Raw genomic sequence first — 22,907 nt, 5'->3', positions numbered from 1 at the left:
AGTCCAGCAGGGAGAGAGCCTGGCCACCTTGCTGAAAACAGCCCCCAAGACCCTGAGATGGCTGCTCCATCTTCCCCACGGGGAGCACTGTCCCCAGCTGATCAGGGGCCTGCAGGACCAGAGCCTGTGGATGGCCTCCTGCCCAAGGTGTGCGCCGAATTTTTCAAATAACAATGTCATCTACTGGACCAAAGGTGGCCCTGGCTGCACCAGAAGCTGGAGGGAATATGCCAGCACCAGAGATGGCTAGTTAAAGAATTCATAGAGCAGCATCCTGCACGCCCTCTGTGCCTATGATCAAGTTGCCAAAATCTTGATGCCAGTACTGCAGCTTCTCCTCTGTAGCAATCTGAATTGCTGCTAGCATAGTCCAGGGTAAAGAAGCAAAAAGGACCTTTGCATCATCTCCACAGATGTTTTATTCAGTTGTGCAGGGAGATGTTCAGGTCCCAGCACCCACACACAGAGGGTCTCACTTTGTCTCCACAGGGGCCTGGGGCTGACCCTGATCTCAGGGCAGTACAAAGATAAGGGGGCCAATCAGGGAATAGGGAAGGTGTGGCTCAGGAACACAGGAGCAGACACAGGAACAGGGGAAGGAGCCAATGGGCTCTAACAGCTTTTTGAGGGAAGCTTCTCGTGTCTCTCTAGACCAGGGAATGCCCCCCCAGGGTCTCCACAATTCCCCGTGTTTTATATTATTAGGAAAGCTTCTCTGAAGGATCAACTGAATCAACACAAAATGACAAAAACAATCAAAAGCACTCATAAGACAATTGTTCAAAATGCAAACAATTCTGAGTTCCCAATGTGCCAACAGATTTCTTGGAGTGTCTTAGATCTGGCAGGAGGGATGCAGGGTTTTCTTAGCACAGTTTATCAGGAAACTGAGTCATTCATACTGAACCTCTGGTCCATGGCCTCCTCACTGTCATTGTGCAGCAAGGAGGCCCAGAGGCTGCTGTGCTCTGGTCCTGCCAGGGATGAGAGCAGCGGCTCTGTGGCCAGCGCCAGCTCCAGCTCCAGCAGCTCACAAGAGGAGGCTCCTTCCAGAAGCTCTGTTGGCTCCAGTGTGGCAGACCAACAGAGCACACTGGAAGCCACCCTCCATTGCAGCCACCCCCCAGCTGCGCCCATCATCCCTGCAGAGCAGGAGCTGCCCCAGAGGACCCGCGGCAGGAGCTCAGGACAGTGGCAGGTCCCTCTGCCCAGGGCAGAGTCACAGAACCTCTGCTCCTGGCTGGCACAGGGGCTGCTTACCCTGGTGTCCCACGGAGAGGAGGGATCCTGGGCCCCAAACTCTGCCCAGCCCTGCAAAAGGCCGCCTTGCCAGCAGTGCTAGCAGTGCTAGCGAGGTTCCTGCAGCCATTCAGTCAAATAAGAGGAAACAAATGTCTCTTTATCTGACACAGTCTCTGCACACAGCTTTCTCCCCCTCCTCCTGGTGCCTTTCCCTGACTCCAGGAAGAGCTGCAGGAAATGCTGTGTGAGCCATAAAAATGGAAGAGTTACTGATAAAAACACTGGGGTGATGCTTTCAGAGGAGTCATGAATGGAAGATTGACCAACCTTCCAGCCAATGGTATGCCAAAAGTTTCCATTCTTTAAATAATTGACTGCAATAAATTAGTAAAAAGAAAGATACGGAAACAAATTAAATCTCCCACAGCTGCTGGCTTTCCTCAGGCTCCATGGCCTATGTATTGCTAGACTTACTTCACTTAGGCAGAATATTAACTGCCCTGACTTGTTGGAGACTGACCACAAGGTCTCATCTGTGGTGAGCAGTCACTAAAATTAGCTCAGCAGAGGCATCTTCAGCTGTCCAAGTGTAGCAGAAATACATATTCTCTGCTTCATGACTGTGTGGCAACAGCTGCTGGTGTGGATTCGTCAGCGTTGCTTCATGGATTGCTCCTGGGAAGGAACTGTGTGCACAGGCACAGAATGATGGCTTTGATCCCCTCTAATTACTCCAATCGGATGATGGCCAGAACTTTTAGGCAAAAAGCATCATGACAGAATAATTTACAATATTCTCCAAACTACTCCTGTGGTTTTGATTTTCTTACTGATTAGGTTCAGTGTCTGGCCTCAAGAAATCAGTCCAGAAATAACAGGCAAACTTTAGCTTGCAAGTTAGAGTGCAAGTCCTTAATCTGCCATTTTTGCAGTATCTACAAACAACTTTTCAACATATTTGCAAAAAAAAAATCTTAGTTCTTGCTATACCTATCCAGAACCTGACTCTGTCCTTGTTTCATTTTGATTTGAGATCCAAGCATGATTTTTTTCTGGACAGGGAAGTAAGAACCAGCTGCAAATACAGACTACAAGTGTGAATCTATACTGCAGGAACTGAGCTGTAGCTTGGAATTAAAGGCAAGAAGTGATGCCATGGTAAATGTGAACATTTAGTGCTGACACAGGAGCCTTCTGCAATGCTCCACCAACCCATGGTTCACCTTGCTACAAACTCTGATGTTACAAAGAGTGTTGAAGAGCTGACGATAAGTAAAAAAAAAATAGCCAGAATGTTAATTTTTGTTATTATGGTGAACAATGACTATCTAATAATTCAGATCTCATAGAAGTGAGTATTCAGATTTCCACTTAGTACATGCTGGCAATTTTAATTTGAAATCAACAGGTTTATCCAAATCAAGTTATCCATAGGAATTAATTTGCTCTATGATCTAAATAAAAATGCCTCATTGTCTGGTAAATGTAGTAGAATTTTGCAAAGTCAACAGTCCACAGATTTTCATTTCTTGTTTAGTGGCTATTCTGCAGGAAAGCTTTTACAGACTAATCAGTTTGTATGTAATTAAAATGCCAGTACCTTTCATCTAGCCATTTTGGTATTAGAACAAAACCATATGACTGCACAGCCTTTTAAAAAATATTTTAAAATAAATTTTCAAATCAACAGTCTGAGTAGGACTCAGAATAAAAACTCTACCAAACTTCAACTCCATTGGAAGATTCCCTTGTCACCCTGTGAATCAACTCTACATTCAGAAGATTAAAAGTCCCAATTATGGTGGTATTTTTTGGTATGGTTAGGAATTGGGGAAGGGTCTTCTTCCTTCTCAACTCCATGCTGCAGTGCCTTTGGGATGTGGCCTGCTGGCCGTTGTTTGTGCAGCCCTGGTATTTCTACATGAGGCAGAAAGTGCAATTGCATTTCCAGCCAAAAGCCCATGAGGAGTGGGGCAGCCGGAGCTGTGCCAGACACAGGCCAGCAGCTGTGCCGCGAGAGGGTTTTGGTTCCTGCCCGGTGCAGCTGGTGCATCTCTTCCGTGACTGCCTCCCCTTCCCAGGTGCCCGGGGATAGTAGGTGCAGGGTTCTGCAAGGGCTGTGGAACAGGGTGGGGATGTCTGCTGGCAACAGAGTGCAGCAGAGAGCAAACAGTCCAGGATGTTCCTGGAGTGTGTGACAGAGAACTTCTGACACAGCTGGTGACTGAGCCGGTGAGGGAAGGCACTGCTGGACCTGCTGTTTGTGAAGAGAGAAGGGCTGGTGGGTGACAGGAGGGTTGGAGGCGGCCTTGGGCTCAGTGCTCACAAAATGCTTGTGTTTGATTCCCAGAGAAGGAACAAGAGACGTTGGGGAAGTGTTTACCGGCAACAAATTGTGAATTTGTTAAGCTTTAACAGGTGGTGCTGAGTCATACCTTCCCTCAACCCAGTGGTTAATGTGTGCAAGTGGATATCTTAGCCTTGAGAATAAAGACAGTGGGCCTACTGAGGAGGTAGCTGCAATGCATTCAAGGAGAAGAAGGATCTTAACCATGGAAGGAGAATTTGAGGAATGGGATGTTCACCACATGACCACCAGAGACCCTCAAGAGACCACTACTCTAAATGTCAGTAATTTTGGGGAAGTGATTTAAACATGTCAAATACTTTGTGAGAATGTTTAGCCTGTGAGTTTGAGCAAAGAAATGAATAAAAGTAATGAAAGGAATGTCTTAGTTCCATGGATACACACACGTGGGTGTGCATGTTTCAGGGAAGCAATTCCCCACGCACCCAGCACTGAAATAAAGTAATGCCTCTTTTCTCACACTGAGCTGGCAGTGTGGATCGGGCCCTGCTCAGTAACTTTCCTTTTGGTCATTTCTATTGAAGCATAAAGAATGGTTGAAATGAGATCTTTTCCAGCTGTTTCCATCTTGTTTACCTTTTGGGGGACCAAGGTTCTGTGCTGCAGGTGAGCTGGGTGTGTGCAGAGCAGTGCAGCCCCAGAAACCCCTTGGTTTGCCCAAAGGTTGCCATGCCTTGCTCCCAGGTGTGCCCAGCTCTGGCAGGAGAAGGAGCCCGCAGCGCAGTGGGCACCGTGCCCTGCCCAGCCGGGGCTCTCTGGCACAGAGCAGCATCAGCGCCAGCGCCGTTCAACTGCTCCTGCCTTGGCTTCCCTGGGACACAGGAGCCTCTGGAAATCAGCACCGCCAGCCGCGTTCCCAGCTTGGAGCAGCTGCTGCTGGCGGGCAGATGCTGCCAGGTCCACTGCTGCCAAAGGGGAAGAAAGGCAGAGCAGAGGAAGAGATGTACATACACAGCAGCCCTGGGAACATCCAATAAACATGCAGATATATGGGGTGATTTGTTAGGAATTACTTCAGCTGCTATGCCAATAGTGCTTTCTCTCCTGGTTCTGTACAATGCTTTGGGCCATTTTCTTGGTCTGGTTTCCTTTGCTTGGGTCCCATCTGAATACTCACTTGGGGTACAGGCTGTAGGTGCTTGGGGCACTCTTGGAGTTCCTCTTGGATCCCTTGAACAACAGGGTTTGGCCCATGGGGGGAGTTTGTGCTGCTTTGTGTCAGAGGAGAACTTCCAAGGCCATTTTGTGTTTGCTGTAGGGAAGGTTGGTTACTGCTTTGCATAAATTCACAGACTAACATGCTTTGTGATGCTTTGCTTTGTCATACTTTGCTTTGTGATATCAGGGCATGGTTGCCACATCGTCATGGTGACATCAGAAGGTTGCCTTGTTGCACGGAAGGCCTCAGTGCCAGAGCAGCCCTAGGGCTTGCTGAGATCAGGAGCATCCTCCTGATTGTCGCCTTTGTCAGTGTGTAGCTGCACACTGACAGGAGTCTTGGCTTTTGTAGTGCTGGGGTAAACTTGAACAACAGTGCTACAATGATTGAGCAACTCGCTGCTGCAGTTTGCACCATGTATGGCACTGTTTATTCCACCTATTTCATGACTAGCCTGGCAAGTAAGTAGAGGTTTCAACTCTATTTAGGTTAGGGTGTAAGCTAACCTGGCTTTTGCATGTCTTCCTGCTCTGTCTTAGTGACTGGGTTGATTTTGAAAGAGAAGGAGCATTAGGATGCCAGTGGTTTGGTAAAGCTCCTGTCAGGGCGTTCAGCTAAAAAGGGGGTGCCTGTAGCCACAGGGGCAGCATTTGCAAGGGAACCTGCAGGGCTTCCGTTCCCTCCACGGGAGAGTCTGTGGCAGCAGAGTCTGTCATTTCCTCAGTTTGCTGGATCACGCAGGACAACTTCCAAAATGCAGACTGGGAGGCCTTCTCAGAAGGCCTTCTAAAGACTTTGTAGTTCTCCCCAGAACTGAGGGAAAGCTTCTTTTATTCTAAATTTTGTAATGAAAGGATTTGACTGTCTATTTTGACCCTTGACTGAGTGCTAAAATAGTGATTCCCTTTGCAGTGAAGTGCAAACTCTAAAGCCATGAGTGTCTGCTCCTGAGCCCTGGAGCTGCTGCTGTGCTGTTTCACAGTAGAACTGCCACAGCTCAGGGGGATTTTGGGGAAGCTTTTCTGGGTGACTGTTTTCAGAAACTTAATGGGAATTAGTGCATGCAACTTCTGTTTTTTAAAAAAGTACCTGAAAGACAAGAGAACAAGAGTTGCTTTATCCGTTGAACAGAACAGAAGCATTGAGTGTTGAAGAACAATTTGCATTTCCTTGATCACGTTTGTATTCATTTACTGGTGTAGGCACAACCAAGATTATTGTCCTGATCTCTTGCTGGCTGTGTGAAAGAAGTATGTCACGTGAAGGGATGTTGATAAAGAAAAATACTCTCTGTTTGGGTTGACTTCTTCTCTTCTGTGGGATTCAGCAGCCCAGGCAGTTTTCTCACAGCACTTGTTCATTTTCCCTTGCCCACTCCAGATCACATGATCCGTGTATTCAGAGGTGCTGATCCTGAGGTGAGTGAGAAAGGAACATTTCATGTTCCTGGTGCTTAAGAATTGTAGAGCAAGCTGTGAGCTTGGCCTGTGGCAGCAGAGTGTAGAGGGCCAGCTGGGTAGGCTGAAAGAAAATCCATTTCCATGTCTGCAGCAGCAATAACATTGCCAGGCATTGCTGGCTTTTTCCTGATTTTCCATTTCAGAACTTTCAAGGAATGAAAAGCTCATTTTGCAGAGAGAATGTTGCTTCTTGATAGCAGCCAGGGCATAATGTCTAATTCAGAACTATTAGCAATTCTGTTGAATTAGCCCATTTAAATTCAGTCGCAGTGACTTAGAATCCCATTGTTATCAAAGTTTCTGATTTGTCCTTAGTGCAGCTGGTTGTAGAAATAGAGCTGAGTAGAATAAAGTGCTGAATAGAAATAAGGTTATAAATTGTAGGTAACTTTCTGTCCCTCACACTGCTGTCTGTCCACAGATCACAGAACCAACAGCAGTCTCTCCTCTGGCTCCCTCTGCTCATGGAGAGGAGGCCAAAGAGGAGGCAAATGAGGTGGATGAGCGCCAGCCTCCAGCTGTGGTCACACCACAGCCTGACCATTCTGAGCCAGTAAGTGCCAGTTGTGTGTGCTGCTGTCTTTGGTGCAAGGCAGAGCTGCAAGTTTCTGACCAGCCGGCACTTGCTGTTGCTGGCTGAGGATGCTGAGTGCTGGAGTCCTGCCAGGACCTGGTGATTGCCCCCAGCCTCTGGCAGCTGGACAATGGGCTTTGATCTGTCATGCTTAGGCAGCAGCTTCCTGGCATTTTGATAGGGGCCAGCCTGGAGCATGAATGCTCCCTGATCCCAGAGCAGGGAGCATGTCAAAGACACTGTGCTCAGCCTTGTCAGATACACAGGGGACACTGTGGCGTGGAGAGACCTGTCCCCCTGCACAGACTGGCCAAGTAGCTGCAGGCACGAAAAAATGTTGATCTGACCACACAACTCTTTGTGGTGCTTTGTCCCCACAAACTTCTTGGGTGTGCTTACTTGGGACTATTTCAGAGACACGCTGGGATGTAGAGCTGCTGCTTGAAGTCAGGGATTTTGGTGCCTTTGTTGTCAGGTTGCTCTTCTGCCTCTTCAGGCAGAGCAGCCAGTAGCAGAGCAGATAGGTGCTCTGAGTCTGCCTGTTTCTTGGTCTTTGATAAGCTGCAAGGAGATGACTGTGTTGTCCATGAAGCTGGGGGGGGGGGGGGCATTCTTGTCTAGTGTGGCAAAAGAAACAAAGTGAGTAGTTCTGAACCCTTCTTCTGAGGCAAAAACCAGACGCTGCATGTGTCTGTTGATACCTTCTATTGTGTAGTTTGCTTTGAAAACTGCATTGGAGCCTGGAGTGGGAGCAAAGCTGCAAGTCCTTGACTGCTGTCTTGTAATGCTAAAACCAGGATGTACACCTTGCAATGATGCCTGCTGTATCTGAAGTGAAATGGGCACCTTTGTGGCTGGGGAGCTGCGTGGGCCAAAAGGACGCAGGGCTGGCAGCCTTGAGCCGCTGAAGATGAGGCAGCGTGTGGCCAGGGGGCCAAGAAGGGCCAGGGCACGGTGGCCGTGTCAGCAGCAGGGGGGCAGCAGGAGCAGGGCAGGGAGCGTGGCCTGTGCTGGCAGCGCTGCGGCCACCGCTGCAGTGCTGGGTGCAGCTGTGGGCCCTGGGAAGCAGAAAGTCCTTGAGGGGCTGCAGCGCGTGCACAGAAGGACAGGGGAGCTGGGCAAGGGGTGCAGCACAAGGCCAGCGAGGAGGTGCTGAGGGAGCTTTAGCCTGGACAATGGGGGCTCATGAGGGACCTTCAGGCAGACTTCCAGAGATCCCTGCCTTAGATCCACAGATCCAATGCTCAGCACAAGGGCTGTTTCCCTGCCAAACATCCCTTCACTGCATCCAAGTGCTTTAGACACTGGAGTAGGTAACACTTTCATATTTTGTTTGTTTATTTGTTTGTTTGTTTGCTAGAAGGAGAAGCCTTGTGTCATTTCTCCTTCTCCAGGGAGCAAGGGAGCTTTTTCTCAATCTTTCCTGCCCTTTTCCAGCACTGGCAGAAACACATCACTTTCAGGTTAACGGCTCCCGTGTCTTTTGGCAGCCCAGGGAATCAGTGTGTGTTGTATTTGGGAATTGAGCAGGAAATCAATGCCCTTGCATTCCAGCTGGTGCTCAGAGATTAGAGGAGCTGGGAGGGGCTGGGCTGCATTTCTGATTCCAGCCACTTTAGCACCATCAGTGTGCTCGAGTCCAAGAGAAGAACTTGCCCGAGCACAGATGCACAGAGTGCAGTTCCCAGTGCAATGCTCTGGGTCTGATTGCATTCCAGAAGGACCCACACGCTCCAGATTCCCCAAGAGTGTGGGTTACTGAAGCAACAGGAGAGCAAGTTTAGGATGGCTGCAGATCGGGGCACTGCTACCGAGTGTTGATGTGTGTAGCGACAGAAAGGACAGTATTGATTCAGGGTGACCCCCACGTGGCGAATAATGTGCTTTGACTCTATGATTTAGAAGGTTAAACAAATGCTTTCTTAAGCTATGTTATATCACACTAGTACTATATTAAAACTATACTAAAGAGATACTATACTAAAAAGCTACTAAAGAAAAACTTGTGACTGCCTCCAGACAGTCACGACACAGCTTTTATCTAATTAACTAATCAAGCTAAACAACTATCACTAAAATCCAATTAACAAATCACTTTTAGTAAACAATCACTAGAACACATTCTACATGTACTAAACAACAAGAACAGCAAGTAGACATAATAATTGTTTTCTCTTCTTCTCTAAGTTTCTCACTACCTCCCCTTAAAAAAACCTAGGAGAGAGAATTATATCTCTCTGTGTTCAAAGAATGTAAATACCACAGCACAGTAAAGAGAGATTATAAAAATGAGATCTGTCTGTCTATCTGTCTATTTGAATCTTCCTGGCTCTGCTCCAAAGCAGTGGAAGATGCAAAGCTCACCACAAGGCATCCCTTCAGGAGAGGAGTAGAGACAAGTTCCATTGACTGATCCTGAGCAGGCAGAGATGTTTCCCCCTCTAGAGATGGTTGTTTTTTCCCCTCATGTTTTCCTACTCCAGCCTTTTCTGACCTGAAGCCTTCTTTTTATCCTTTAAATTTTGCATGTCCTAAGGGAGTGGAACTGTCCCATGCTGTAGCTGGGATCTGGTGACTTTGCCCATACATGCATTACATGACACATGGTTTCCTTCGCTGGCATCCCCAGGGCTGTGTAAGTGCATTTGTTAATGGGGCCTTATGAGAAACTCTGTTACTGCTGGTCAGAATTCTCAGTTGACAAAAGAGGGAGAAGAAACACCTTGGTCCTCCTCCATATACTGAGATGGCCATAGAGGTTCTCTGACTTCCATCAGAGATCTTTGCATGCATCCTTATCTCCTGAATGACCCCATTTTCTAAGAAGAGTGTAGATGTCAGGAAGGAGGAATGCTGGTGCAGGCCTGAAGGGAATGTGAACTCCAGAAGTGTCTCTCACAAGGAGTGAGCTCACCCAGGAAGCCACCTGCAGGGCCAGGATGGAGCTATGGGACAGGGCGGGGTGTCAGTCACCACTGAAAGACAAACGGACATGGCAGAAGCAGAGGGAGGCCCTCACCAGACCCTTGAGAAATGCCACACCTTCCCTGTCAGCTGCCTGAGAGGCTGTTGGAGCTTCAGTCCCAGATGGCCCCTGATTGTAGGGCCAGGGTCACTTTGGAATCTGTGGCTCCCCACGGGCAGAGAAGGACCCAGCAGAGCAGCAGCACAGTGCTTTGGGAGCGTGTGAGCCCAGCAGTCTTTGAGTCTTGGCCCACAAAGGTCATACGGGAAGTTGAAACCCATCTTCTCTTGCTTTCTGTGCAGGTGCTTCTAGAGAAAGAGCAGGAGCAGACTGCCTTATCTGAGATGCCGTGCCAGATTCAGGGAGAGCTGTTCCCTGCCCGAGAGCAGGAAGAGCAGCTCGGGCAGCAGGTGGAAGAGCCAGAGGAGAATGGCCAGGTAAGCCTGACTGGCCAGGGGACAGAGGGAAGGGCAGGAAGAGGGGCATAAACCAGAGCTCCTGGGACTGAGGAGGCCAGGAAGTCCCACAGGCACTGAAAGGACAGAGCCTTGGAATCTGCAGAGACCAGCACCAGGACAGGATGGTTACAGTGGAAGCAGAGCTGGGTAGAGAAGCAGAAAGAAGGGGCTGAATAAATGTGATTTTGAGGCTAAAAGAGGGAAAAGTTGATCTTGATGGCAGCTCTCAGTCACTTGCTCTGCTTTTGTGTGTACAGAACATCAAGGCAGAGCCACAAGCAGAGCTGCCTGAAGCTCAGAGTGACATCATGGCAGCAAAGAGGAGGAATGAAGACATCCAAGAGGAGAAGAATCTCCCTATGCAGAGGGGCAATCAACAAAAACAGGTGAATGAAGGAATGGCAGCCACTCCACGCATGAAAGAGAGTCCTTTCCGTTGTTGTTTACAGAAAATTGATGAACAGATGCAGGCACAGCTGCAGGAAACTGAGGCTAGGATCAAGGCAAGGAAGCAGAGGCTAGACGAAAAAATTAAAATCATCAAAGAGAAAATTAATCGCCTCCTTCAGGAACAAAAGGCTCTAGAAAAGCGAGTGAAACAGCAATAGCCACTGCAGTCACCCAAGGGGTGGTTTCTGCCCTCCTTGCCTTTCCAGTGCAGAGCAGCAGGGGGTGGGTGATGCCTCTGAGTGCCATCCTGATGAGGCCTCTGTCAGAGCTGCTCTGAAGGGCACTTCCTGGTCTGCTGAATCTCAGCTGATGCTCTAGACAGTGGCATTACTCCCTTGGCCATTTAGCCAGCAGTCATCCGAATGAACTCCTGCTGGCTTCTTCCAGGTGACCTTGTTTCTTGAGGTGTTTTTGCAGGTGAACATGGTCACTCACATAGATCTGGAATACGAGCTACAAGCTGTCTGTATCCCTTGTGAATCTGCTCCTGTCCTTTTCTCTACTTTCTTCCCAGTCGATGACTCCTGGCTGACGGGGACAAGCTGTAGTCTCTGACTCCTTTGTTCTGTTTGACTTGAGGTGGAAGTGTTGCCATCCTACCTGGCAGCCTGCAGAGAGTTCCAGCAAATGACGGGCAACCAAGAGCCCCAAGGCTGGCATGAGGCCCAGGAACTGAACCATCCAGAGATGCTGCAGGATGAGCACGTCCCGAGGAAGGTGCAGAAAAAGAGAATTTCATGGCAGGAGGTAGAACATTAGAATGAGGAGCTGCAAATGTATCTGCAGACCTAGGAGGGGGAAAGGAGTCTTTGGGAGGAAGTGGAGCGGTCGTTGCTGCAGTCATCCTTTAGAACAAGAAACTGGCTATGACCTCGAGTAAAACCAGCCTTTGGTTTTGACCATTTGGTTTCACAAGTGGACATCCAAAGCAATCCAGTTGAAGAGCTCTGCATGTGGCTGACAGCAGCTTCCTAAGGGCTTGAATTTCAAATGGCAATCTCTCTTGCATTTCAGGGCAATCTCTGCCACACCTTCCTGACATAAACTCATTTCTTGTCTCAGATCTACACCGACTCTGACACTGAAGCTGCTGCAGAAGCAGCAGTGCTGTCCCAAGGAGCCTTTGCTCTCCAGCTGAAGAAGTGGAGCCTGAGCACTTGGTTCACCTCCCGTGCTGACCCAGCTGCTGCTCAGCAACAGGAGATGGCGGGTGACTCCCTGGAGCAACTGAGTACGTCTGGTATCTTTCTTATCTGAGGGACAGTGTATTGTGTGCACGTGTCAGCATAGCTGTACTAAAGGGTTCTCCTCAGTTTAGTGTCACAGAAGTGCTGGCGTTGCTCCGAGGCAGCAAGAGAGAGCTCTGGGTGTTCCTGCTGCCTCTGAGGGCAGCTTAGACTGGCTGGAGTTTGCCTGGGCTTCCCTCTCTGCCGAAGGCAGAAGCAGGCATTGTTCCTGGATCAGCAGAAGGCTGTGACTGCTTGAGTCCTAGCCACTGGCAGAAGCTCTGCTGAGATCAGTCTCTAGGAGAACACATCAAGCCCTTTGTGATTCTGCAGCACAACCCAATGAATCTGCTTCTTGCCCTTAACAGCTGCCAGTGCTGTGCTCTCAGATAAGATCTGGTAGGGTTGAGAAGAGAGCCCAGTGGATTCTGTGTCTACCATCACCTGTTGGGACAAAAAGGGCACTGATCTGCGCCTCGGTGTGGCTGATCTCAAAGCCCATCCTGTTGTGTCCTGAATGGGGGCAACAGCTTGTACAGGGCTCAGGCTCACTCTGGCTTCTTCCAGTCAGTGCTTGTCAGTGCTCATGCTTGGGCTTTGCCAGCCTTGTTGTGGTCGCTGCCCTGCCCCTGAGGGCTGGTGGGAGTGCAGAGGCTTGAGCCTTCCTTGGCTGGGAGGGTCCCGCTGCTGCCCGGCTGCTGCAGCGCGGAGCTGCCTGAGGCAGCAGCCCCTTCTCTGGGCCGGCTGCTGCGTCGCACGGCCTGGACTCACAAGAGGGTCAGCATCTCCTCTGGGCAGCTCTCTGTGTCACAGGGCGCCTGAGGAGCACTGCTGTCCTCTGTGCCCATGCCCGCCGTGCCGAGTTGGGAAGATGGGGACGTGTGCGGTGCCGAGAGGGCGAGTGCAATGGGAGCGACTGATCCGCGCTGTCGGGGTGAAGAGAAGCGGCGTGGTTCTTCATGCGGGGCACGGGCAAGGGCGTCTTTGAGCTCAGCCTGCTCATAAAGGGTGAGGGTCCTGACGCTGAAAGCCCCATCGGGATTGCTTCTAGCATGAGCTGCTCTGGTTTACAAACGCAGAGGCATTCTTCTGGCAAACTGCTGCAAGCTGGAAAAGATGGGAACACTTGGCAATAATTCCTCCTGTTCTGAACTTGACATCTGTTCAGAGGAATTGATTCTAGATGTCCAGGTGCATTTAATCTTAGCAAGTAGGAAACCTTTTCTAAATCTCACAGTGTTTATTCCCAAGAAAACAAAGGCACTGTTAGTTCCAGCTCTCCTTAATGTTTCTAGATGACAAACTTACTTGCCTTGGTAGGTATTCTCTTCTGGTCTCAGTCTCTGAATGTATCTCCCTGTGCTTCCCTGTGTCAAGAGGTCTCTCACTTCAAAGGATGCTAGAAATCAGTCTCTGTGCCAGCCACTTGTGCTGTGGACCTGCTGTTCTTTTCTTGTTGTTCCAGTTCCTGTTCCTGTTGTTCTTAGCCAGCTGTCCACAAAGGGAGGGCTCAGAGCCCCAGACAGTGGGGCTGCCTTTTGTATCTCCTAGAAGCTGGGATCTCTGCTTTAAAGTGAACATCTTGCATTTTGTTTCCCTCAGGGAGAATGGCGAAGATGGAAAATCCTATTATAAAATACATTGAACTGGAAAATATTGGCAGTGGGTGAGTCCAAGCAATGTTAATTTTACAAAACTATGCATCAGGTGTTTTGCTGGTGGAATAGGTATCAAGTGTGAAGTCAGACAAGCTGCAAATGTGTTCAGGCACTGGGCTTAGATTGTCAGTGCTGATCAGAATTTCTAAGTGTGCTCAGAAGGCATTGTCAAAGACATCTCCATGCTTCCAGTGTCCTGCAGGTCTTAGGCATTTACAGCACAGATCTCCTGTGTGGGCTGGCTTTCACTGCAAGATCTAAATGGCTTCTCCTTTCTCTGCTTCTGTTTTGTTTCTAGGACTTTTGGAGATGTTTGTAAAGCACTCGACACTGCCACAGGAGGAGAGGTAAATGTCAACAGCACCTGCAGATTCTGCTGCACTCGAGGGCTTTCCCTTCTGGTGTGAGCTGTGGCTGGAGCTTTGGGCAGAGCTATGCTGAAAAGGCACAAGAAGCACAGACTGGTGCCAGCCCGCAAAATGCATTTGGGACTTTGTCCTCCTCAGCTGCCGGAAGGAAGGCACGGAGGGCAGCGGTTCCTTTCAGAGAAGGACGCGCTCACTCGCTCTCCATTGCTGAAACAAAGGTGGTGCCTTCGAGCACCTCACTGCTCTTTGGGGCACAGCTTCAGAGTCCTGAATTCTCATTTCTGGCTGCCAATAAATACATCTGAAAGTTACCGGTAGTTCCTTAGCCACCTGCTGCACTTGGGAACTGCACATAGGGAGAGATCTGCAAGGCGTCCCTGAAAGCCCTAAGCCCTGCCCATAGCCCAAGATGTATCCACAGAGTTTTAAGGCATGGATTGCTTCTTCTGAGTCGCAAACAAAGCAGCAGAGAGTGTGGTCAGAGCTTTGTGGGTGATAACCGAGACACCGCTGTTACCAAGTGGTCAAGGCAAAATGTCAGTGGCCCCACGTGTCCTGTAACTGGCTCCCAAGGGAGCAGAGAAATGGGCTGTTGGAACGTCAGTTCCTAATTACTGCAGTGCCTAATCACAAGGCAGTTTGGCACAGCTCAGCTGTGTCATTGCAAAATCACTCGCTCCATGTGCCTTGTGGTCTCGTGCCACCAACCTCTCAAGTTACTGATTTTCAATGTCATTTTAGGTGGCCATAAAGAAAATACGTCTTCAAGGACTGAGGAAGAAGGAACTAAAAGTCAATGAACTCATGGTCATGAAGGTGAATAGGAATCCCAACCTGGTCAATTGTTTAGACAGGTGAGTTGTGCTTTTGTCCCATGAACGTTTGTTCACATATTGCAAACATGCAAGGTAAAATCCCACTTTGGTCACTGGCAGAAAATAGAGCTGTAATTATTGGCTAATTATTATTGCTCCTTTCATCTCCAGTGGATGGGAAGAGATTGCATTTTGTCTGCATGAGTCTTCACTGGCACATGGTATTTGAAAATTGTTCAAAAACCTGGATGTGTCGTGTCTTACTAAATCAATGATCTCTATATTCACAGCCACCACTTTGTTTTGGAGCTTGATTTTTTTCAAGTGTCTTCTTACGTCCAGGTAAACTAACAAGGATTTCCCTTGGATTGTTGCCACTGTTTTCCATTGCTATGCATGCCAGGAAGACTAGGTGCTTTTTTCCAGAAACACCATGTGTGACAGGTTTTTTATCTGGGCTGTTACTAAACTGCACATTTTGCTTGCTGCCCATCTAAGACATCTCCTTTTTCGCAGCCGTGCCTTTCTCCTTGAGACTGCACAGATGGCAAACAATGCACAGCCAAGAGGGAATGTCTATTCCTTTATTTTGTCTTTGTCTCAAAGGGACCTGAAAAGAAGAATCAACCTGTCTTTTCCACACAGCAACCTAGCCATGTACATTCATCTCCACGCCCTTGTTTCCTTCTTTCAGCTACCTTGTGGGTGAGGAGCTCTGGCTGGTTATGGAGTACATGGATGGAGGCACTCTGAGCAATGTCATCAGCAAGACCTACCTGTCTGAAGATGAGATGGCAGCCATCAGTCGGGAGGTCAGCAATCCCATGTGTTTCCAAGGGCTTGGGCAGGATTGTCTGGGAAACAGGGGCTCAGAGCTGGAGTGATTTCCTGTGCCAAGCTTTGTTTCTGTGTTGCTGCTATTCTATGGGCAAGTAAAAGCATCTCAAGTGAAAGGCCTGCCAGTGCCCCTGCACTCCCTGTACTCAGTGCCAGTACTCTTATCTCCTGCTGCTGTATTCTCGCTCTGTCTCTTGTATTTGTATTTGCTGTTCTCCACTTTGCCTCTCTAAATGTTTGCCTGGAGTCTGTCTTCACTGCATTCCTTGCCTGTAAAAGCAAAGGTGCTGGTGGCAGGATTTGAAATGATCAGCAAAGAAAAAAGACTCATGTCTCACAGTCCTCAGCTGAAAAGGATAGTAGTGCAGCCAAAATGCTCTTTGCTTCCGGAAAGTGACTGGTGTGATACTTCCAAGCCTGTGCTGAGGCCAGCAAGAAAATCTTTGTCGTGCAGCCTCCCACCCAAAAGTGATCTGCTTCACACCAAAGGGAGGGACTTTTCCTTTCAAAACCCCTCCTTTGTCCTCTGCATGGAAAAAGCACGTCCACTGCAGCAGGAGTCATCCTGGCTGGTTTGCAGGGCACAGCCTACAACAGCAAGTACTGTTGCTCTTTCAAAAGCTGACGTGCCTTTCCTTAGAAAGGTCCTGCTCTGCAAGTGTTGGAGCAGCAAGCTCTTCCTCTCAGTGGCCATTACTGTTCTGCCATTACTCCCCATTCCCCTGGAGAGGGAATCTTTTAGATTCTTTGTTTCCTTTCTTGTGTGATGAAATCACATCACTCATTTTTGCCCTCCTGTTTCTGTTTTCTCGCTCAGTGCCTGCAAGGACTGCATTTTCTGCACTCAAACCGTGTCATCCACCAAGATGTGAAGAGCTGCAACATCCTTCTCAAAACCAACGGCTCTGTCAAGCTGGGTGAGTATATTCTTGGTCAGGTGCAGCATTCCAGGGATGTGGGTGTGGGGCTGCTTGGAGTGACTGCCAGCTCCCCAGAAATGGTGCTGGTGGCAGTGCAGGGACCCCTGCTGCGAGCTGAAGGCACAGTTGCAACGTGCACAGAGGTATAAAGAACCACAAGCAGTCAAGAGTGGTGTTGCTCTGTGTGTGTCCCTTCCAGACAGAGGGAGCTACAATCTAAAGCTTCAGGGGCATAAAGTCCACTGCTGTGAGCAGCGTTAAGAAACCTGGGTTTTTTTGGAAGCGGCCAATTCCATACTCCCTTGGCTAAAGCCCCAAGGAAATCGAGCGTGCACATTTCTCCAGGAGATTCAACAGCACATTCTTAGCCTGAGAGTGGGGAATTCTTTTGCTTGGTTTCCTAATTGGAGCTGGCTTTCATGGTTTGTTGTTTTCTCCACAGCTGACTTTGGCCTCTTTGCTCAGCTCACCCCTGAGCAGGGCAGGTGGAGCTGCGTGGCCGGCACTCCTGGGTGCCTGGCGCCTGAAGTGGTGACAGGTCAACCATATGGCCCCAAAGTGGACATATGGTCTTTGGGAATCGTGGGCATCGAAATGGTGGAACGAGAAGTTCCTTACTGGAATGCAACTCCTGTCTTGGTAAGGTGCAAATACTCACTGATCCCACTGTCTTTCTCACCTGTCCCATGTTCTGTGTGCCATTGGACAAAATCCCATTGCCATCTGCTGGCACCGCTTCCACCAAGGTCTCCTTCTAAAAATGCCCCTGCAACACATCAGCATCTGCTGTAGCTTTGGTTGTATCAGAAAGGGAAGTGGCAGTTCAGAAACCTAACCAGTTCAGAAACCTGCCATTTTGGCCTCCAGCCATGCCTGACATTTCTCACTTGTTTTTTGAACAATGTTGGAACTCTGTTTCTGAAGGACAAGAATTTTTCAGTGGAGAGGGTAGACATGTGATAAATATTCTGAGAAATGGAGGTTAGACCTTCCCAGTTTCAATTTTATAGAAAACATAAGAAAAAAAGGAAAAAGAAAAGTAAACAAAAAAGAAAAAGAGAAAAAACCTACTACCAAAGCAATGCCCAAGCAGTTCTGCTTGCTTTCTCATTTTTTAAACACAGCTCTTCTCTTCCATTCTGTAGCATCTTTTCCAAATGCTGTGGGTCTTCGAAACTTTCAGGCTTTCAAGTCATCTGTACATGGTTCAGTCATGTGTGTGGGTGGCCTGGATAAGTTTAGGATGTGTTTTTCTCCGACTGCAGTTAGAATTGTTTGCCAAACCCTTGGCTGTTTCTTGGTACTTTAACAGTTGATGAGCTTGCAGGCAGGTGCCTGGGCTGGGATCCAACGTGGGCAGTTGACAGCGGTGCTGTGTTTCTTTACCACAGGAGCAGGGCCATCCCTGGCCTGCACAGTTCTAATGACAGGGAGGACTCCAGCTCCCCACCATGGCCAGTGGCTGAGCTCAGCTGAGAGTCAGGATAAAACCCTCTTTGTCACCTCTGGTGATGTGGGAAAAGGAAAGAAAGCCGCATAATTTATTTGTACACAAGGGGAGTGCATTGCCATTTCTGGATTTGAAATTCTCCTTTGGGTTAAAGAGGATAATAGCAAAGTCTCTTTGGTCACCATCTATTTCAGTGCCACAAGCACAGAGTTATCGTTACAGTGGTGGGCATTTTTATGGAGACTCCAAAGCCTCTTGCCATTCATATTTTTGTCTATTTGAGATGGATTCTGCAAGTTGAGGTTTGAATAGTTCCAAGTTGGTGTCCTATGTTTCTAAATACCATCTTGCAAAAGCAGAATGAGCTCTCTCCCTCTGACTTGTCAGCATGTTAGAGCTTGGTTCCACACGAACCACACTGGATAACGATCAGCCAATGTCTTGCCAATCTACACTGTAATTCCTTGGCCTGAGGAGTATCAGAAAGACCTGCTGAGCTCCATGGACACTGTCAGCTGCATGGAAGTGAGCATCCTTGGCCTTGCTGAAGAAACTGGAGCTCAGCTTAGTTTAGATGCTCTTGAGCAGGAGAAAGGCTGGAATCGTCAGGTGTTTCCAGAGGCCGGCGTGCCCAGAGGGACTGAGCTCTGGGGAGCAGCTGGATGTTTCTGCACATCATGGAAAGGGATTGCCAGACAGCTCAAGCCTCACCACAGGCAAACACTCCCCAGCTCTTCTCAGGGAACATTTGCTTTGGGTTTCAAGTTGCTCCCACTTGTCTGTCTGTGAAGATGCCCCTAAAACCACAAGGCAAGCCTCTCAGAACTGGTGTTACATTTCCAGAAATGAAGAAAAGAAGCCCAAACACAAGAAAGTTGCTAGGGCACTGGTTTTTAGAGAGGAACTTACCCCACTGTGCAATTTCTTCTCACTGGGAAACATGCTTCAAACTGGGGCATGAGGGTGTAAAGGCCACAGAGTCTCTTCTGCTTCTTGTGCAGTGCTGCTGAAACACTCAGTGATCGTGTTTCTCTCCTAGCCCAAGCCACATTCTGCACGTCACCAAGCCAGAGCCTGGTGATGTGGAGAGCCTGCCAAAACCTCCCATTTGTTTCCTGGCACTTTCTGGGATGGGCCTACCATTAATGCATTGACTTGAGCAGCCAAATGAGTAGAGGGTGACCGTAGGGATGGAACCTCTCCTTCTGATTTGACCATGAAAAGTTTTTCTTTTCCATGTAAGGAAAGCAGAAATTTTCAGGCTGCTGAGAGACAGAGCTGCAGGTGGCTCCTGTGTGTCCAAGCAGGCGTTTTCATCCCAGTACATTTGTGCATGCATCTTAATGTGTCTGTGTTGAAGATGAGATTCCAAATGTTTGTTTCCTTACCTGAGGAGCACCTGGTGGATTTCCTTTCTTTCCTTCCAATTCCCATTGTTTTCAAGAACAAAGCAAAAAGCTGGATTAGTTTTGTTTTATGGCAGCTGCTCTTAAGGGACCAAGAAGCACTGCAGAGATACTTTTCCATGTACTAACCCTTGGATATAGTAGAGTTAGTATAGCAAAGTCCTTCTTCCAAAAAGCCTCTCAAGCTGGTATGAATCTTCAGGGAAGGAAATGTGCTTGTGGTGATGTAGTTCCCACTAACTAGGTCAGTCAATGAAATCAGCTGCCAAGGCAAGATCTGTGGGATGTTGGAAAAGCTGTGGCTGCATCGGAGTTTGGGTTTTTGGTTGGTAAAGGAAAGTCATCTCTGGGTCTCTGCCAGGGCAGAAACTGCCACTGCAGAGTGGCACTTAATCAATGGGACCCAGGAGAGCAGTTACAGATAGGAAAGAAGCAGGTGTAGCCTGGTGTCTCCTTTTTCCCCAGCCTCAACTCCTGATAGCCACAGGAGGAAGACAAAAGCTGCAGCAGCCCAACCTATTCTCATCTTGCCTGCGTGACTTCCTGAGCTGCTGCCTGCAGAGAGACGAGGCGCGGTGCTGGTCTGCCAAGGAGCTCCTGCAGGTAAAATGTGAAGGGGCTGCAGGTGAAACAGGGTCTGAGGGACGGGCTCCTCCTCCACTCAAGTCCAAGGCATCAGATGAGCCCCTTTCCTCCTCACCTCCACTCTTGGTGCTCTTCAAATGAAAACGGTGAGGAATCCTAGACTGGGCTGGGCTGGCAGGGCCCTGTAAAGGTCCTGTGGTGCAAGTGTCCTGCAATGAGCAGGGACATCTTTAAAGAGATCAGGTTGCTCAGAGCCCTTTGCCACCGGAGCCTGAATGGTTGTAGGGATGGGGCACCTACAAGCTCTTGGGGCAAGCTGTGCCAGGGTGGCACCATGCTCCGAGTAAACAAGTTCTTCCTTAGACCTACTCTGATTAGATGCCCTTTGTGTTTAAAAATATTTGTCCATATCCTATTGTAACCGGCCCTGTTAAAGATGTCCCCCATTTTCTTCAAAGCCACTCTGAAGTCTTGGAAAGTGGCAATAAAGTCTCCCTGGGGCCTGTTCTTCACAAAACTGAATAACTCCACCTCTTCTCCGCATTTCCTGAGCAGAGAGGTGCTCTGTCCTCTGACTGTTTCTGTTGCCCTCTTTTCTAATTTGGTGGAGTGTTCAGTTTTATCTAATGGCAAAAGAATTGAAGTAGAGCAATGCAGGGTACAGAGACATGAAATGGTGGTGGAGGAACCCAAGGAAGCCAGTCCCAGCTGAGCAGTCAGAGATTTGGCTGTGGCAGGAGGGGCTGTGGGGGCTCACTGTGAGCCTCTGAGGGGCCCTGGTTTGTGCCCCCCAGCCCACCCTTGGAGGTTTCTGGCACACAAACAGGGACAGCTGGGAGGGACTTGTCCCAGCCCCATCTGCTGCCTGGCACGCTCAAGCAGACAGGAACTGCGCCAGGGTTCCTGCCAGCTTGTGTGGCAGAGAGGGAACTGCAGGACCCAGTGCCACTGGGCTGGCCCTGCTGGGAAGGAAGGTGCCATCCAGCACACGAGGGGCAGGGCATGGAAAGGCAGACACTGCTTTCTGTCCCTGTGGGAATTAGCACAGTGCCTGTCTTTCAAAGACAGGGACCTATGTGAGTCATTGGAGTTTCCTGAAAGGAAGATAACCCAGGGACAGAAAGCACCATTTCTAGAGCACTGGCAGGGCAAAGATCCCAACAAGATAAAGAAACCTGAATAAATGGATGAGTGGGATTCTGGGCCAGGTTTGCCTGTGATGGCAGGGTCCTGCACATGACTGCTGGGTAGCAGATGGTGCCATTGCTCCTCGTTCTGGGTCTTTTTAGGACCCAGAGAAATCCCGATTGAGCCTGTGAAGCACTGAGCTTGGAAAGTAATGGTTCACTCTTCACTGTTCTTTGTATTTTTGTTGTTTGTTTTTTGTTTGTTTGTTTGTTTTGGTTTGGTTTGTTTTTTAATTTGTTTGTTTTCTTTTTTTTTTTTTTTTGTATTTGTTTTTGGTTTTTGGGGTTTTTTTGTGAACAGCATCCATTTGTAACATCAGCTGAGGCTGCATCCACCCTGAGACCACTCATCATCTCAGTGAAGAGGAGGATGGAGAAGCAAACAGTGCTATAATCATATCAGGACCATTTTCTCCATAGCCATCTTAGAGTAGGATTGTAGAGTAGGACTGTAGAGTAGGATTTAGAGTAGGAGTATGTGGAGAAAAGACAAAAGACTCTGCACAATTCAACGTGAATCAAGGAGAAGCCATTTATTGTGCTTCTAAGCATAGTTTATAATTAGTTCCTATCCTATAGGTTTCTATAGACATGCATTGTTTGGTTGGTTGCTGCACTTTGTCCAGCATCTCTTGACTGGTAGCTCTATTTTGTCCTGAGGCAAGCACGCATCTTATTCTTAATCTAATTGGTAGATGCTGTAAGGGTCATTTTATTTGGGTTGCTACCCCTTTGTCTGTCAGCAACTCTTCTGCTTCACCTTTTTATCCACAAAGTTGAATGCAGCTTTATTAAAAACCTGACCTAGTTCTAGAAGGTTAGTTAGTTTAGTTAGCTCCAGAAGGTTTGGCTGGTTCATTTAGTCCCTGTCCATTTTTCTGCAAATACCACCCCACAGGATTATAGAGTAGGATTGTAAAGAAATAAAGTTTCTGAAACTTTAACTCATCTGGAAGAATCCTTTCTTTCTCACCCTGTGAACAAGCTGAGCATTTCCTTCTGAGTTGTCAGCTGTCTATTAAAGGTGCAAATGGCTTCTTTGGTGTTGTGAAAAGTACATATTACAGGATAGGCTCTTCACAGATATTAAAATGAACATATATATATATATATAAATATATATATATATAAATGAATATACTGTATGTGTTATGTTGTCTTAGTCAGTAGTACTGTATTTTTTTCAGTAGTGTGGTATGTTGCGGTGTGATGTCATGGTTTGCCTCAGATACCCCAGGTTCCTCCCTGATAATTCCCTGCCAGGTGTGTCAATCATCCCTCCTTTCCACACCCTGACCCCTGCTGAGCGCTGTCTGTCAATCCTGGCATTCCAGAAGGGCGGCGAGTGATTGGCAGAATTCAAAAGATGCCCTCCCCTCCTGGAAGGACATTGGGCCATCCAGGTGTCCTCTGTCCCTTGAGACTTCCCCGCCCCGTACCTGGCTGGTGGTCCCCCGTGTTCCTTCCCTCGCCCTCTCCCCTGGCTAAAAGGGCGAGCAAACCATGTGGTTGGGAGTTCTCCTGGAGCCGTTGATGGATTCAGAGGCCTGTGGGCCAGGAATAAAGCTCTGGATCAAAACCCTCCATCAGAACCGACTCCTTTCCTTCACCTCGCCTTAAAGCTTCTCCACCAAAGGTAAACCTGAACTCCTGCGTGCCTGGACTTGCCTCCAAGCGCCCAGCTGCAGCATCCAGCCAGCCAAAAGTGTCTCTGGGGTAAAATTCCACAGTTGCTGCTATTTGGTCAAGCAGCAAAGGCCAGACAAGCTCATGTACGTC

At 48.5% G+C, this 22,907-nt stretch overlaps 1 protein-coding gene across 1 annotated transcript; it reads left to right on the top strand.

Moving 5' to 3' along the window:
• The first annotated feature begins 1,548 nt into the window (after nucleotides 1-1,548).
• On the top strand, nucleotides 1,549-21,522 carry LOC136570860 (serine/threonine-protein kinase PAK 3-like). Its single transcript, XM_066571265.1, is given in 12 exon segments — nucleotides 1,549-1,582; nucleotides 5,012-5,230; nucleotides 6,150-6,187; nucleotides 6,651-6,782; nucleotides 10,071-10,205; nucleotides 10,484-10,819; nucleotides 14,670-14,782; nucleotides 15,438-15,555; nucleotides 16,398-16,497; nucleotides 16,943-17,139; nucleotides 19,822-19,959; nucleotides 21,430-21,522. Coding segments are annotated over 12 exon segments (1,653 nt in total).
• The last annotated feature ends 1,385 nt before the right edge of the window (nucleotides 21,523-22,907 follow it).

The sequence above is a fragment of the Molothrus aeneus genome, unplaced genomic scaffold (genome assembly GCF_037042795.1).
Source record: "Molothrus aeneus isolate 106 unplaced genomic scaffold, BPBGC_Maene_1.0 scaffold_40, whole genome shotgun sequence".
Lineage (NCBI taxonomy): Eukaryota > Metazoa > Chordata > Aves > Passeriformes > Icteridae > Molothrus > Molothrus aeneus.
The sequence above is the reverse complement of the archived record's forward strand: the minus strand, read 5'-3'. Positions and strand labels throughout refer to the sequence as shown.